Source organism: Lithobates pipiens, unplaced genomic scaffold (assembly GCF_037356315.1).
Source record: "Lithobates pipiens isolate NorthernLeopardFrog02 unplaced genomic scaffold, aLitPip1_a1.2 Scaffold_18, whole genome shotgun sequence".
NCBI classification, from domain to species: domain Eukaryota; kingdom Metazoa; phylum Chordata; class Amphibia; order Anura; family Ranidae; genus Lithobates; species Lithobates pipiens.
The window spans coordinates 340,993,634-341,008,992 of record NW_027507758.1 but is presented as its reverse complement, the minus strand read 5'-3'; the positions used below and the strand labels follow the sequence as shown (position 1 = coordinate 341,008,992).

General features: G+C 46.3%; 1 protein-coding gene across 1 annotated transcript in view; it reads left to right on the top strand.

Moving 5' to 3' along the window:
• The window catches only part of DDX43 (DEAD-box helicase 43), a 433,112-nt gene that overhangs the window by 21,362 nt on the left and 396,391 nt on the right, over positions 1-15,359 (top strand). The window contains exon 2 of the mRNA XM_077490306.1: positions 4,009-4,064. Coding sequence (XP_077346432.1) covers positions 4,009-4,064 — 56 coding nt within the window. The remainder of the gene's footprint in view (positions 1-4,008; positions 4,065-15,359) is intronic.

Genomic DNA, 15,359 nt, shown 5'->3' with positions numbered 1-15,359 from the left:
TAGTTTGAATGGCGTTTACATATGTGTATTTTGACTTTTTTTTTTTTTTTATATGGCACTTTTATCCCTGTTACATGGAATGTAAACATCCCTTGTAACAGGAGTCTATTGTGACAGGTCCTCTTTTATGGAGGAATATGGGGTCAGGCAGACCCCACATCTCTCCTCCAGGCTGGAAAGCATGAGATCAAGGGAAAAAAAAAATCACAATCTCATGCTGAGAGCCACGATCGCGGCTTTGTTTACTTCTGGGAGTCTCCGACAGTCATAGAGATGACTGGTGACCATCTGGTCACCGGAAATCTCTATCGGCATCTGGTGCTGGACGATTCTTTCTCTGGGCCCCCGATGGCACGGGAGAGCCTGGAGAAGCATTGGGTGGATGTCCCCTCCCATCGCCTATCAGCATGATCAAGTGGCGGAGCTGCTGCTATGATCATTCTTATCGTTCACAGAATCGCCGGCTGCAGGCATCATTCAGATATCCCCTTACAAAGTCAAGTACGTCATGATGTACTGTGGCAGGGACGTGGTTTATAGCTTTGCCTCCTTGGATCAACTTATTACAGATTATTGTTGCTAATCCACTTCGTTCACCAGCCATGGCAGGTGCCCCATCAGTAATAGTTTTGTTCCAAGGCAATTTCATGTCATCTATGGTGGAACTAACAAATCCTTTCCTCTTGTTTGGTCTGTAATGCTCTGGAGGTCAAGTAGCTCTTCAGTTGCATTCATTTCATCGTCCACCCCTCTCATAAAAAGCGGTAACTGAGCTGTCGGATCTGTGTTTTCATCACAGGATATTGAAAACGAGTCAAAATCCTCTCCTTTGGATGTCAACTGTCTCTTAATAGCTGATGAAATCTCTCCAATTCTCCGTACTACGGTGTTATAAGCCAGGCAAATGTTGTCAAACTCTTGCTTCTTCTCAGCACAGATATTCTCAACCATTTTTCATTCTTTGATAAAGTCTCCCTCAGCAAAAGATTTGCATTTTTTGGCAACCTCATAGCTTTTTGGCATTTTCATTTGACTCACGGGCTCTTGTGAAAAACTGCTGTTGTGACATTAAAACAGTTTCAAGTTGCTTCAACTTTTCACTGCGGTCGTGTCCTGTTAGCATGTCGTATGTGCTATGTCGTGACTGGTAGTGTCTCTGGACGTTAAATTCCTTATAAACGGCCAGTCTCTTGGCATATCAGACAAACAGTGATTCTGTATTTCAGTGAAGAAATATTCCACTTGTGCTGGAAGCGGCGACCCTCACTGTCAAGTTTCCTTGAAATTTTCCATTACGGGAAGGGATCATGTTAGCGCAGTGCCAGAGGTTTTGGTCCAAGTATGTTTGTCCAATACAGTAATACACTGCCCAACAAGCATTCTTCTACCTTTTTTGTGGCTGTGTGCGGTGAAGAATCTGAAGGTGTGTGTGATATAGACATGGAGATTAAAAATGTATTTAGAGCTGCACCATTCTGGGCAAAATGAGAATCGCATTTTCTTTAATAAAAAAAAAAAAAACCCCATTTTATTCTCTAGGGCGTCTACTAAAAAAATAAAATTTTTGGGGGTTCTAAGTTTTTTTTTATATATATATATATATATATATATATATATATATATATATATATATATATATATATATATATATATATATATATATATAAATAATATTTTTATTTTTTTTTTATTTATTAGCAACCAGCAAATGTTGGAAAAGGTTTAGTGTTTGGTTAAACTTTTTTCACTTACACACTGGTCTATTCCATTGACAAATTGTTACACAAAGGGATATCCTGCAGCTAAGCACTATAACCCCGATATAGGGCACAGAAAATATAAATAAAAATAGAAGTGCAACGCTGGGGAAAAAAAAAATAAGTGTGTGTATATGAGTATGATTACAGTGTATGCAATAGGTCTACAATATATAATTAGTGAACATATTCAAGTGCACAAACCATCCAGTAGAAAATGGTCCATATGTGATTCCTGTATTAGCAAAAATACATGCATTTAAAACACAAAATGTGACAAGTTCATAAGTGAAAGTATCCAAACAAAAAATACCCAGTGAAAGACCCTGGGTCTGTTTTCCACCACTTGTGCTGCTTGTCAGTATGCAATGGAGGCTTACCAGAAAGCCTGCGACTGTCCTTATTTAGGGGGTTCAAATCGGGCTTAGTAGAAAAACGGCAACACTGTTAGGATCTCCCGGACTTCCCTCTCAGATGACCGGCTGACATCAATGAATAGCACCTTGCATGGCACGCTTACAGGAGACAGACGCTGTACACCGACAGATAAATACTTCCACAGCACTCGGCAAATTTACCAAAAGGAAGGAGGAAAACTCCCAATAGTGCAGAGATTCCTTTGATGGTTTATTTAAAGTATCAAAAATGTCCCGATACATAAACATTCCTTGCAAGGATAAGAATAAAAACTCTGCAAGTATCTATAAAAACAGATTGCGCAGTGCATGTATAAGTGACGACCTTACGACAGTTTTGTCACAACTGATATAAGGGGTACCTCTCCCTCACCCCTGGAAGTTCAACATAGCAAAGAACTGAGGATCTGAAAAAAAAAAGAATTGTTGCTCTACATAAAGATGACCTAGACTGTAAGCAGGTTACCAAGACCCTGAAACTGAGCTGCAGCATGCTGGCCAAGACCAAACGGGTTTAACAGGACAGGTTCTACTCAGAACAGGCTTCGCCATGGTTGACCAAAGAAGTTTAGTGCACATGCTCAGCGTCCTATTCAGAGGTTGTCTTTGGGAAATGGACGTATGAGTGCTGCCAGCATTGCTGTAGAGGTTGAAGGGGTGGGGGGTGGGGGTCAGTGGTCAGACCATATGCCCCACAATGCATCAAATTGGTCTGCATGGCTGTCGTCCCATAAGGAAGCCTCTTCTAAAGATAATGTACAAGAGTTCCTACAAACAGTTTGCTGAAGACAAGCAGACTAAGGACATGGATTACTGGAACCATGTCCTGTGGTCTTGTGAGGCCAAGATAAACTTTTTTTGGTTCAGATGGTGTCCAACGTGTGTGGTGGCAAACAGGTGAGGAGTACAAATACAAGCGTGTCTTGCCTACAGTCAAGGATGGTGGTGGGAGTATTGTGGTCCTGGGTCTGCATGAGTGCTGCTGACACTGGGGAGCTACAGTTCATTGAGTTATGAATGCCAACATGTACTATGACGTACTGCAGCAGAGCATGTTCCCCCCCCCTCGCTTCGGAGACTGGTCCGCAGGGCAGTATTCCAACATGGTAACGACCCAAGACGACCACTGCCTTGCTAAAGAAGGTGAGGGTAAAGGTGATGGACTGGTAAAGCAAGGTTTTGGTCTGAAAACATATTGAACATCTGTGGGACATCCTCAAATGGAAAGTGGAGGAGCGCAAGGTCTGTAAAGTGCCATACACACTCGGCAGATTTTCTGCTGTGTTTTTTTTTTTTTTTTTTTTTAACCAAAACCATATGAGGTCAAAACCTTTAGTAGTTTCAATGTGTATACAATCAGGCAGGTCCTTGAACTACATGGTTTTGGTAAATCTGAACACAAAAATCAGCAGAAAATCGAATAGTGTGTATGGGGCATAACAGCCACCAGCTCCGTGATGTCATCCATGGAGGAGTGGAAGAGATCTCCAGTGGCTTAAGGTTAAGGCAATGCTGGAAAATATTGGTGGCCACACAAAAGGGGTGTGCTCCACTTTTTGTTGCCAGTGGTTTAGACATTAAATGGCTTATATAAATGTATTTATTTCTTTATTTTTTTCCTATAGAAAATCTTTATTTTAGCACTGACCTAATCCAGCTATAATCCTGATTTAATTGGGTAGTAACTAAGGCTAAAATTAGGATGATGGTTTGAGTTTGCACTAAAAAAAAGTCAGCAGTAGCAGCCTCCCTATTACTATCCCCCTAGGTTCATTTTAAAATTGGGTGTATTTGTGAGGCATATCTCTTATACTGATAATGAATGCCTGTTGCAGGTCGTGGAGGATCTAAAATAAAAGAATTGGAAGAAGCATCGGGTTCAAGAATAAAGGTAACTGTTCTGTGTAGTATAAATAATTTAGAGAAAAAAAATGCAATGTTCTGTTCAAGAATAAACTCAAGTGTTTTAAAATCCATACAAATGGACCAACCATCACAGATCATACTGCACCACATCTTCACATGTAAAGCACAAGTAATTGGCAGTGGGACTTTTTCAGGTGCTATTTCTATCAGATTCACTTACATAATTCCTCTGTCAGCATTTCCCAAACTTGTACCCTAAAGCCAACTCTTAACCACTTAAGGACCGCCGCATGGCAATGTATGTTGGCACAATGGCACCGACAGCCACAAGCACGTACATGTATGTGCTTGCCTTCCAGCGGGTGGGGGGTCCGATCGGACCCCCTCCCGCTGTCTGCGGCGGTCCGTTTCGCTTCAGGAGCAATATGGGATGAGGGGATGGCCGTTGGTTTCTGGCCATCCCCTCTCGATCGCTCCTGGCGAATGAGAAGCTCCCCTGCCTGTGTTAGGAAGTGATGTCATTCTCCTCGGGGCGGTCTTTTTGACCGGACTGCGAGGAGAACACAATAGTAAGTGCACCAACACTACATTGACACATAGGTACACATAGGCACACAAATTACCCCCCCAATCACCCCCCCCCCCCCCAGTCAGTGTCACTGATTGCAGTGATCATTTATTTACTGATCACTGCATTTAGTGTCAGTTGTGACAGTAAAAACTGTCAGGGCAGTTAGTGTTAGGTCCAGGGTAGCCCCCTACCCCCCTAAAGGTTTAACCCCCTGATTGCCCCTAGAGTTAACCCTTTCACCCCCTTTTGCCAGTGTCACTAAGCAATCGTTTTTCTGATCGCTGCATTAGTGTCACTGGTGCCGCTAGGTAGTTATTTTTTTTAGGTTCACCTCCAGGTTTTTACAGCGCTAGGTACCCCCATATATTACCCAATAAAGGTTTTAACCCCCTGATTGCCCATAGAGTTAAACCTTTCACCAGCGATCACCGTATAAGTGCCACTGGTGACGCTGGTTAGCCAGTTAGTTATTTAGGTTCCCCGTCAGGTTTTTATATAGCGTCAGGGACCCCCATATACTACCTAATAAAGATTTGAACCCCCTGATTGCCCCTAGTTAACCCTTTCACCAGTGATCAGCGTATAAGTGTTACGGGTGACTCTGGTTAGTTAGTTTGCTTTTTATAGCATCAGGGCACCCACCATTTATTACCCAATAAAGGTTTAACCCCCTGATCACCCGGCGGGTGATATCAATTAGGTTTTAGGGTCAGGGTCTGCGTCGCCCCAGGCAGTGCTAGGTTAGTGCCAGTACCGCTAACACCCACGCGCAAAGCATACACCTCCCGTAGTGGTATAGTATCTGAACAGATCAATATCTGATCAGATCAGATCTATACTAGCGTCCCCAACAGTTTAGGGTTCCAAAAAAACGCATTGTTAGCGGGATCAGCCCAGATACCTGCTAGAACCTGCGTTTTGCCCCTCTGCCCAGCCCCCACCCCACCCCAAAATTGGCTTTTAAGTTTTATACATCTCTGTTCGATAAGGTAATGTTTTACATTGTTTTAAAATAGGCTTTGTGAATCTTACAGTAGCTCCTGAAAAGTCTTTGTCCATTACTAGTGTCATCAAATAGTTAAAGTGAACCTAACTTAAAAGTTGTCTAGGGGAAGGAAACTTTGCTGAAGTATATACCTTTTTGTTCCTGTTTTCCCCTATTAGTCCTCAAATTTGTAGACATATCCCATGGGTAAAATAGCCTCTTTAGCAGAGGCTGAGTCTAGTTCTTAGTTCTAGTTCTTAAACGCAATATTTTTTATTTATCTTTTTTTCTCAAGTCATCTTCCAGGACGGCACACCTGAGAGATGAGAGGCTCCTCCCTACAGGAAACACAATCAATCGACAGCTGTTTTAAGTCCCCACCCTTCCCCTTGATCCTCAGTTTTTGATTGTGTTTCTCCCTACACAGCGAAACTGTTTGTTTTTTTTCCAAATGACCCAAGCCTGGGGCTGGTGGTCTCCCCCTGGGAGCCGGACCACAAGCCTGGGAAGCCTCTGGGTCTGGTAGGATATTCTTGTCCTTCCTGGGGGGTTCCCCTATCTTTTCCTTTCCTCAGGGCGGGCAGCAGAAATTGGAAGAGCCCCCCTGAGAGCTGAAGGACCCTGGGTACAGTGGTGTACCCAGAACTTCAGGGGCCATTATCCTGTCTCCCCCTCCTTACCTGTACAGGTGGCTGTTCAGACGGGGGTGCTGGCCATCGGTTCTTTCCAGGGGGATCTTGTCCCAGACTCCTGGGTCCCCGGTAGCTCGCGTGGGCTGCCGGAGAGGGCGTGGCAACAAGCACCTGCGTCATTTTCAAACTTCGGGAAAATGGCAGCGGCGTTCTTACCCAGGAGGGAAGGCTGAGAGTCAGTAGGAGCAGGCGCCCACATCCTCCTTTCTCTAGAGCGAGGAGGCACCAGTTTACTACGGTGGATGTCTGCCTTAACCACCTCAGATATGAAGATGGGAATGAGGAATGGAAGGCATTGCCCCCCCCCCCCCCCCCCCCCATGTATATAGACTGACTGGTACAGTGCAAGACACAGCCTAACCTGGCACCTCCCTATGGGGACAGCAGTTGGGGGGGGGGGGGGGGGCACTTTGGCGGCTATCCTCCTTGCGTGTGGACCATAAGGATGGAAAAGCAAGCCCGCTGGCTGTGGCAAAAAGAGGAAGACGACAACGGTGAGTACTTTACTTTCCTTTTGCCGTGGGAATTTAGCTGCAAAATCCCCAATTCCAGCCAGAGGGTTTCTGGGCATTTGAGATCTCACCTGGGGTCTGGATTCAAATAGCCTTTAAGCTTCTGCTAAAAACACCAGCTGCAGCCCCTCTTACATCAGAGAAGCTGTATGGTGGACAGGTGGTGCAGAGGAACGAGTGTGCCTAAACCACCTCAGATGAGAAAGAGGTAGGTAGGCCATTGCTCCCCCTTCCCCGTGTATATACTGACTGGTGCAGTGCAGAACCTGGGGTCGGGATACAAATAGCGCAGACGCCACTGCTAAAACCACCAGCCACAGCTCCCTCTTACAGCAGAGACACTGGTTATCGCAGCAGTAGGTTGCCAGCCTCTCCCTACATGCCCACTTGTGGTACATTAGTAGGGATGAATATAGCGTACAGAGGGGACCTGGTAGATACAAAGTTACTTACAGGCCAGGTATACCACTGAACAGGTTATTAATTGGGCAGTGGTTGGTGGATTCAGAAGCTCCCCTGGTCAGCAGGTGCACTAGGTTACCGGCCCTATTAGCCCAGCTGCTAGGAATCTGAAGTTGCTTCACAATGTTTAAAAGCTGACCTAGCACTCAAGGATGGGCAGAGACCAAGCTTCTGTGTGGCACAGTAGGGGTTCCCTTGTCACAGATCCTCCTTTTGGGGGTTGCCTGCTATAGTTAACTTTCATAAGCTCCAACCTCCCACTCCACCTTTACACTGTGTTTATATTATAGTGTAGGAGGTAAGAAGAAACTTTTTTTATTGGTTTGGGCTACAATCCACTCAGTGGCAGATCTAAAGGCGATTCACCATAGATCGCTCCCTACATCCTTTTAATTGAGGATTTTCTGTGCAAACCTACGCAAGAGCTACATAATTGATTGTTTGAAGCCTGCAAATAGCTATTTACCTCCCAGGCTAAACTGGTAACCACCTCTTCTAGAGAGGTCTTAAATTGGTCTCTAGGGCTGGGCTCATTGAGACTTTAGTTGCTAATCAGCACCACCTGGATTTGTGCTGGCTAGCGTTTGCTCAGTCTATGGAGGTAAGGTAGGACAACAACTACTACTAATAGGGTGTCCAACCATTTTAGGATCTGTTCCTTCACTGGTGGTGAAGGTTTAGTATCTACAGCCCAGGCTATGCCTATGAAATAAATTGCCTGTTGGTTATTTCATAAAGGGATAGACCATGACTCCTCATTGGCTGCACACCAGTAGATCAGTAGTGAAAGTTTGTGCTTGCTGGGATGTTTTTGTGGCACAGCAGAAATACACATTGAGATTTGTGACATCTCTGCTTAATAAGGGCTATATTGCTGTACATCAGAAATGCACTGCACTGAAGCTTGTTTGCTGTCCTTTATATACTAAAGCAGGGCTCGACAAAACCCGGGCGCCAGGTCGCATTGGCGACTAGAAATAGCGACCTCGCGCCTGGGGCAGCACAGCTGGGGGTATCCTGTCTCTGTGGACCCCCCCCAGCGTGATCGCGTCGGGCCGTTCCGCCGGCGGCTGAAAATTTAGGCCGCGGCTTTGAGGCCTTCTGCGGTCCTATGATTCCTTATGGAATCTGGCGCCCTCTTGTGGTCGCCGTTGGTATGACAAACCAGCAATGCTAATGAAGCTCCCTCTGAGTGTTTTATATTACCTGCCTTTTCTTCCCTTTATTTAGAACCCCCTAAACATTATATATATTTTCCCCAATCGTCTTTCAGGACAGCCACCTTAGAGAGACACCGGCTCCTCCCCTCTGAGGAAACACCGCCTTCATTTTCATGATTTAAGCCTCCTCCTCCCTTCGTTCCTCAGTTATGGTGTTTCCTCCGGCGGGGAGACATCGCCAAGGAACCTGAAGGCTGAATTCGGTTGGTGAATCTGAAAGCTATCCGAGCGAAGCCCCGGCCTCGTTCGGCTATCCGACCATTTATCGGTCGGTCCGGGACAGTCCTATCAGCGGGGAGCTGAAGTGTTCGTACTGTCCATATACCCTAAACTTCGCTTGGGGAAGCAGGAAGTTTATGGGGTCGTCTGTTCGTTCACCCGTGGGTGTTTCAACGGAACAAACAGTCCAGTCGGCTGGGGAAGCTGAATACTCGACTGACCTTTACACGCACTCCAATCTTCGCTTGGGGAAAGCAGGAAGTCTTTGGAGAGGTTCATCCCTGCGTTTCGCCCAGTGGGGTACGGAACGAAGGCGTCCAGGGCCCCCCTGTGTATGCAGCCGGCTGGGAGCTGGAAGCCGGACCGGTAGGCGGGCGACGTCAGTTCCGGTGGGGGCGGACCCCTTCGTTCAATCCGCGTCTTCCGGTTCCGGACGCGGCACGTGAAGGGGAACCTAGCGTTCGGCTGGTGCAGCCTCTCTTTCTACAGTCTGCACAGGTAGCTGTTGGAGGCACGTTCGTACCACGCTTCCTCAACGGGAGAATGTCCGAAGCAGAGGCTTCAAGAACTCCTGAAGATAACAGCACCAGCCACTCAAAGGTAATAGCCCTGGAGAGGGGTTCCCTTACCTTATAACCAGTAGCTCCACTGGTGTGTTTTCCCCCTAGGTGGTCGGGGGGAAGGGCAGTGCATCTGGGATCCAGGTGGAGATTGATCCTAGGAGGGGGCACTCCCGGTGGTTCTCTTAAGTAGTGCTTGTGTTTCTTTTCTTTTCTTTTCTTTTTAAAGTTTATGCTGCTCTCTCTCTTTTGCTTCAGGTATCTCAGAAAGACTTAAGCAGGTCCCCCCTTGGCTCTTGGAGGAAGTGTCCTTCATGTAGAGCCTCTTTGGGGAATTCCTGGTTCAAGGCACTTTGTAAGGAGTGTTTTAAAGGCCTGGATAGCTCAGTCCGTAGCTCTGTTTGGGTGCCATTAGAGAGCAGGCAGCAGAACAGGGTGCAGATCTGGCGGCTTCTGTAAAGGTTTCAATGCCCTCAGCTCCAGAGCACTCTTTTCACCAGCACAGCAGGGTGTTCCACCTAACCCAATGGTTGTTCCTCCCACAGGTTAGGGAGAATCCAGAGGGAAGTTGAGGAAGAAGTGGACAGTGCCGTCTCAGACTCCCAAAGGGAGACTGAGGGTGAGGACTTGGATGGGGAACCCAAAAGAACCTCACGGTATAAACTTCCCCTGGATGAGATGGAAAGGCTCTTGAGAGCTGTCCAAATCACTTAGGAGGCACTGTCACCCCACGATCAGATGTACTAGGACCTAGGGGGAGCGGGTGTTCCCGGGTCATGACGTCTTGATTGATGCCATCAAGGATGGCAGGATCCCGAAGGAAAACTTTTCTTTTCTGGTGCATTAAAACAAAGGTTTCCTTGGGCGGAAGAGGAGGCTCTCATCTGGAATAAAATCCCTCGGGTTAGATGCGGCCTTTTCTCAGATGTCCAGGCATACTGACCTGTCCTTGGGGACATGGGGGCACTTTTAGACCCTATGGTTTGAAGATGCCTGGGTTTTACCATAAGGAAATCTCTAAGCCTACCATAGCAGCCACAGTGGTGGCTCGTAGTACAAAGTATTGGCTTATCCAGATGAAGCAATGACGGCAGAGGAGTCTTTTCTATCCTCCTTTTCCCGTGCTGCTTTAGGCATTGGCATACTCTGCGGATGCTTCGGCTTAATTCATTCGATGGTATGCAAGGTCCTCGGCTCTGACCAACTCAGCCTGGAGGGCCTTAAGGCTGTAGACATGGCAGAGGGACAGGGCGTCCAAATCAAAGCTCGGTGGAATCCCTCTTTAGAGGAGACCTGCTGTTTGGGCCAGGTCTTGAAGCAGTGCTATCGCATGGCTTATAAGAAAGAGGCCTTTCCCCTTAAGATAAAAATAGGGGGAGCAGTTAAAATGGGTCCTTCTTCCCCCAGTGGGAGATGATCACCTCCAATCAGTTTGTGTTGGGGATCATCAAAAGAGGTTACCGTGTGGAGTTTTCAGAGCTTCCCCCTTTGAGACTCCTTGTCACTGAGCTGACAAAAGGTGCCTTTCTTTCCTCTGCAGGAGTTAGAGGAATAGGAAGTGGTAATAAAGGTCCCAGCAGATTAAATAGGCAAGGCTTCTATTCTCTCATTTGGGGTTCGCAAGCCTGTGGAAAAGTTCAGGCTCATCCTGAGCCTGAATCGTCTGGGTGTCTTGGTCACCTACAGAAGTTTTTGGTTGGTTTTAATCACGGGGTGAGGGCACCTCTTCCACCAAAACTGTTTCAGGGCATCGATAGTAAAGGATGCATACCTGCATATTTCCAACGCAGAAAGCCACCAGCGTTTCCTCATGCTGGCAGGGATAACCTCGATAGGGGTGCTACACCTTCAGTTCAAAGCACTCCCCTTTGGGCTATCCCCTTCTCCCTAGTATCTTCACCAAAGGGGGTCACCTTCCTGCGATGGTAGAGGTCCTGTCCTTCCTGCGTCTCAGGGTAGTCTCTGTGATCGTGTATCTTAACGATCTTCTCCTCTTTGTCCCTTCTCTGGCGCAGTTGAACGGGGATCCACAGCTTATAAGGGACCTATTAGGGAGCCTGGGTTGGCCTCTGAACCTACGGAAACTCATCTTAAACTTCTTCCCAAGGGGGTCACCTTCCTGAGTAAAGAGGGTCAGGTTGAGTTTACTGACATCCACGCTCCTAGCTGTTCAGTGGACGGGGTTACATTACTGTCGTCTGCAAGCTATTCATCTTGAAGGTTTGGGGCCACAGTAGAGGGCCTTAGGACTCTTTGTTTTCGGTTCTAACTCAGGTAAAGAAGCCAGGAGCGGTGGCGTGGGACAATGCGCACCGTCTCCCAAAGGCGCAGTCTGCGGTTGGATTGCGTATGTCTGAGTTCTAGTCCACCCTGTGTCAAATCACGAGGGTCTCTGTTGCTAGCTTTAGCACGGTAGCTCATGACTGATCACCGAATGGCAAAGGTCACAGCTGACAGTCCCGTGCTGGCAAGGTAGCAGTGAGTAACCAACTTAGAGCATTGAGATAATACTAAATAGCCTGTATTTTAAAGTCCCTTTGGTGGGATAGGGGAGCATGTTTGTCACAAGGCCTAGAGTGGATTTGGCCAATATCCAAGAAGGAGGGAGTCAAAGAGACCCTCAAAATTGGAGGGAGTTGAGAGCAGTAGATCTGGTTCTCAGGACCCCGTAGAGAGTGCTCTGGGGACATTAGGTAGCAGTCATGGAGACAATTCCTTGGCAGTGGCTTACGTCAATAAAACGGGGGCTTCTGGAGCAGAGCCTTAAGGGCCTTAGCGAAAAGCCACCCTCAGATGGGCCAAATGTTAAATTCCTGTCCTTCCAGTGATCCGGTGGAAAGGAGAGCAAATTCAGGTATTAGATGCCTCAGCAGGAGAACGTGGGGAGAGAGCAACCAGGTTCTCAAACAGGACGTTTTCGAAATGATCACCCGGGGGAGGGGAATGCCCTCGATAGACTTCTTTTGCCCCAAGGGAAAACGCGAAAGAAGCCATCTCCTGTTCTATGAGCAGGGGAGATGGGATGTCGGAAGCAGACGCACTAAGCACAGACTTAGGATTTCTCTAGGTGCTATGCTTTCCCCCTTCCCGTCCTGATTCCCGTCTTGATTCCTGCAGAGTTGAGGAAGTTCTGGTGACTCTTTCTAATCGCACCTCATTGGCCCAGGAGGCCGTGGGTCTCCATTCTTAAGGGCCTGTCGGTGGAACTCCCCTGGGTTTTTTCCCAGTGTCCAATCTGCTGCCCCCAGGTGGAACCTTGCAGCTTGGCTACTGAGGAAGTTCCGAATGGCAAAGGGGTCTCAGACTGTTAGTAGCCACTCTTTTGAAGGTATAGAAAGGGTATAGAGGCGGTTCAATAACTGGTGCTCAGAGAACTCCTTCAAGGAGCACAGCTCGGGGGCCGTTCTAGAGGTCCGGCAGTCAGGGGCAGATAAAAGGTTAGCCCCGAAACATTGGAGAGTCAGGTATCCGTTTCAAGCGTGTTTCTGAATAGACTTCTAATGTCAGACCTTGGGATAGTAAGGTTCTTCAGAGCCTTAAGTAGGTGAAGACCAAGCCTTTGGTCGCCCCCTTCCCAGTCGGGATCTTGCTTTAGTTTTACAGGTTCTCACAAGGGAACCTTTTGAGCCGTTAGAACCTTGCTCGTTAAGATTGATCACTCCCAAAACTGTATTTTTGGTGGCAATCACTACAGCAGGGAGAGTAAGTGACTCGAAGCCCTTTCTATTAGGGCACCTTTTTTACCTAAGGTAGCCTCTAGTTTCCATAAGAATACAGGAGATTGTGCTACCTACTTTCTGTTCGAATCCAGTAGGAGAACAGGAACACATATTTCACAGATTAAGATGCTAAAAGATGTGTTCTTCATTATTTGGATTGCACAAGGTCAGTTCAAAAAATCTGATTCATTTTTTGTGTTGTTTTCTGGGGCTAGAGCCTCTAAACGTACGATAGCTAGATGGTTAAGTTAGCCATTGGACAGGCGTACGTGACAGGGAGGTTAGGTCCTCCAGTTGGGGTTAGAGCACACTCAGCCGGGGCAGTGGCAACTTCTCAGGCAGAGTGGGCTGGGGCATCTCCTGCACAGATCTGTAGTGCTGCAACGTAGTCCAGTGTTTCTATGGTTGTGAAACATTATAGACTGGATCTTCTGTCAGCCAAAGAACAAGCCTTTGGCCGTATAGTACTGCAGGCAGTGGTCCCACCCTAAGGTAATGTACTCGCTTATCCTCTCTAAGGTGGCTGTCCTGAAAGACGATTGGGGAAAAATGGAATTACGTACCGGTAATGTCCTTTTCCAGGAGTCTTTCAGGACAGCACCGGTTCCCACCCAAATTGTTTGCAGATCATCGGGAACTCATTACATGAGGCCGTCAGGTAAGACTTAAAAAGTTTATTTGTTTGACGTGTTCTTGTGTCTCCCCAGTTTGGCCGGAGGTACTCTGGAAGAACTGAGGAACGAAGGGAGGAGGAGGCTTAAATCATGAAAATGAAGGCGGTGTTTCCTCAGAGGGGAGGAGCCGGTGTCTCTCTAAGGTGGCTGTCCTGAAAGACTCCTGGAAAAGGACATTACCGGTACGTAATTCCATTTTTTTATTCTAACACCCTAGAGAATAAAATGGTGGTTGTTGCAATACTGTCTGTCACACCGTATTTGTGCAGCGGACTTACAAGCGCACTTTTGTTGGGAAAAATAATTTAGTTAATAAAAAAATAAGACAACAGTAAAGTTAGCCCAATTATTTTTTATATTGTGAAAGATAATGTTACGCCGAGTAAATTGATACCCAACATGTCACGCTTCAAAATGCACCCACTCATGGAATGGCGACAAACTTTTACCCTTTAAAATCTCCATAGGCGACGTTTAAAAAAATTCTACTGGTTGCACGTTTTGAGTTACAGAGGAGGTCTGGGGCTAGAATTATTGCTCTCGCTCTACCGATCACGGCGCTACCTCCTATGTGTGGTTCGAACACCGATTTTATATGCGGGCAGGACAGGGCGCGTTTAAAAATTATTATTTTTTCTTTTTATTTTAACTTTTTTTTTTTTTTTTTTCCCTCTGTTCTTTTAAAAAAAATGTTGTGTCACTTTTATTCTTATTACAAGGAATGTAAAAATCTCTTGTAATAGAAAAAGCATGACAGGTCCTCTTAAATATGAGATCTGGGGTCAGAGAGACCTCGGATCTCATATTTACACTAAAATGCAATTGAAAAAAAATTGTCATTTGAAAAAAATAAATAAAATGTCCCTCCTAAGAGCTATGGGCAATGACTTGGAGACTCCTAACTTTTTAAGCTGGCTCCTAGATTCCAAGCAAATTTGTCAACCCCTGTACTAAAGGTACTGCTTTGTTTGGCTACAGATCAGAAAAATACAACAGTGAGGGTGGTCTGTACTTTCTGATTTTGTGTTGCACAGCAGAAATACACATCATTGAGTCTGGTGACATCTCTGCTCATAGTGGTTATATTGCTGCACATCAGACATACACAAGATTGAGGTCTGTCTGTGGGGCTTTGTGTCCTGTTTTACTGCCTTGTTGGTTACTTATCAGAAAGGCAGCAGTGAAGTCTGATGGTCCTGATTTGCGTGGCATTGTGCTGATTCAGACAGTGCTATTAACGGCAATGGCTGCCAAGTTTAAACATGCGATTTGACATGTTGAGTCGCATGACAAATCATTTCAATATGGATGTGCTATCTCTATTCATAGTGTTTTTTATTGTTGCACATCAGATTTATACAGCATTAAGGTCTGTGAGGTTTTGTGTCCTGTATTACTGCCTTATCAGAAAGGCAGCAGTGAAAATTGATGGTTCGAATTTGTTGGGCTACATAGCAGGAATACAAATTGAACCCCTGCCAGGTGTAGTACATATACTGCCTTTGGTAATCCATGTAGCACCACAAAGTGGTGGTGTGCTGATTTTAGCCATGCGATTTGACATGTGGAGTCGCAAAGCCAAATCGCTTCAATATGGATGTGCTATCTCTATTCAGAATTGTTATATTGTTGCACATCAGACATATACAAGATTGAAGGTTGTCTGTCCTTTTATGTCTTGCATAATACTGCCTTATTGGCTGCAT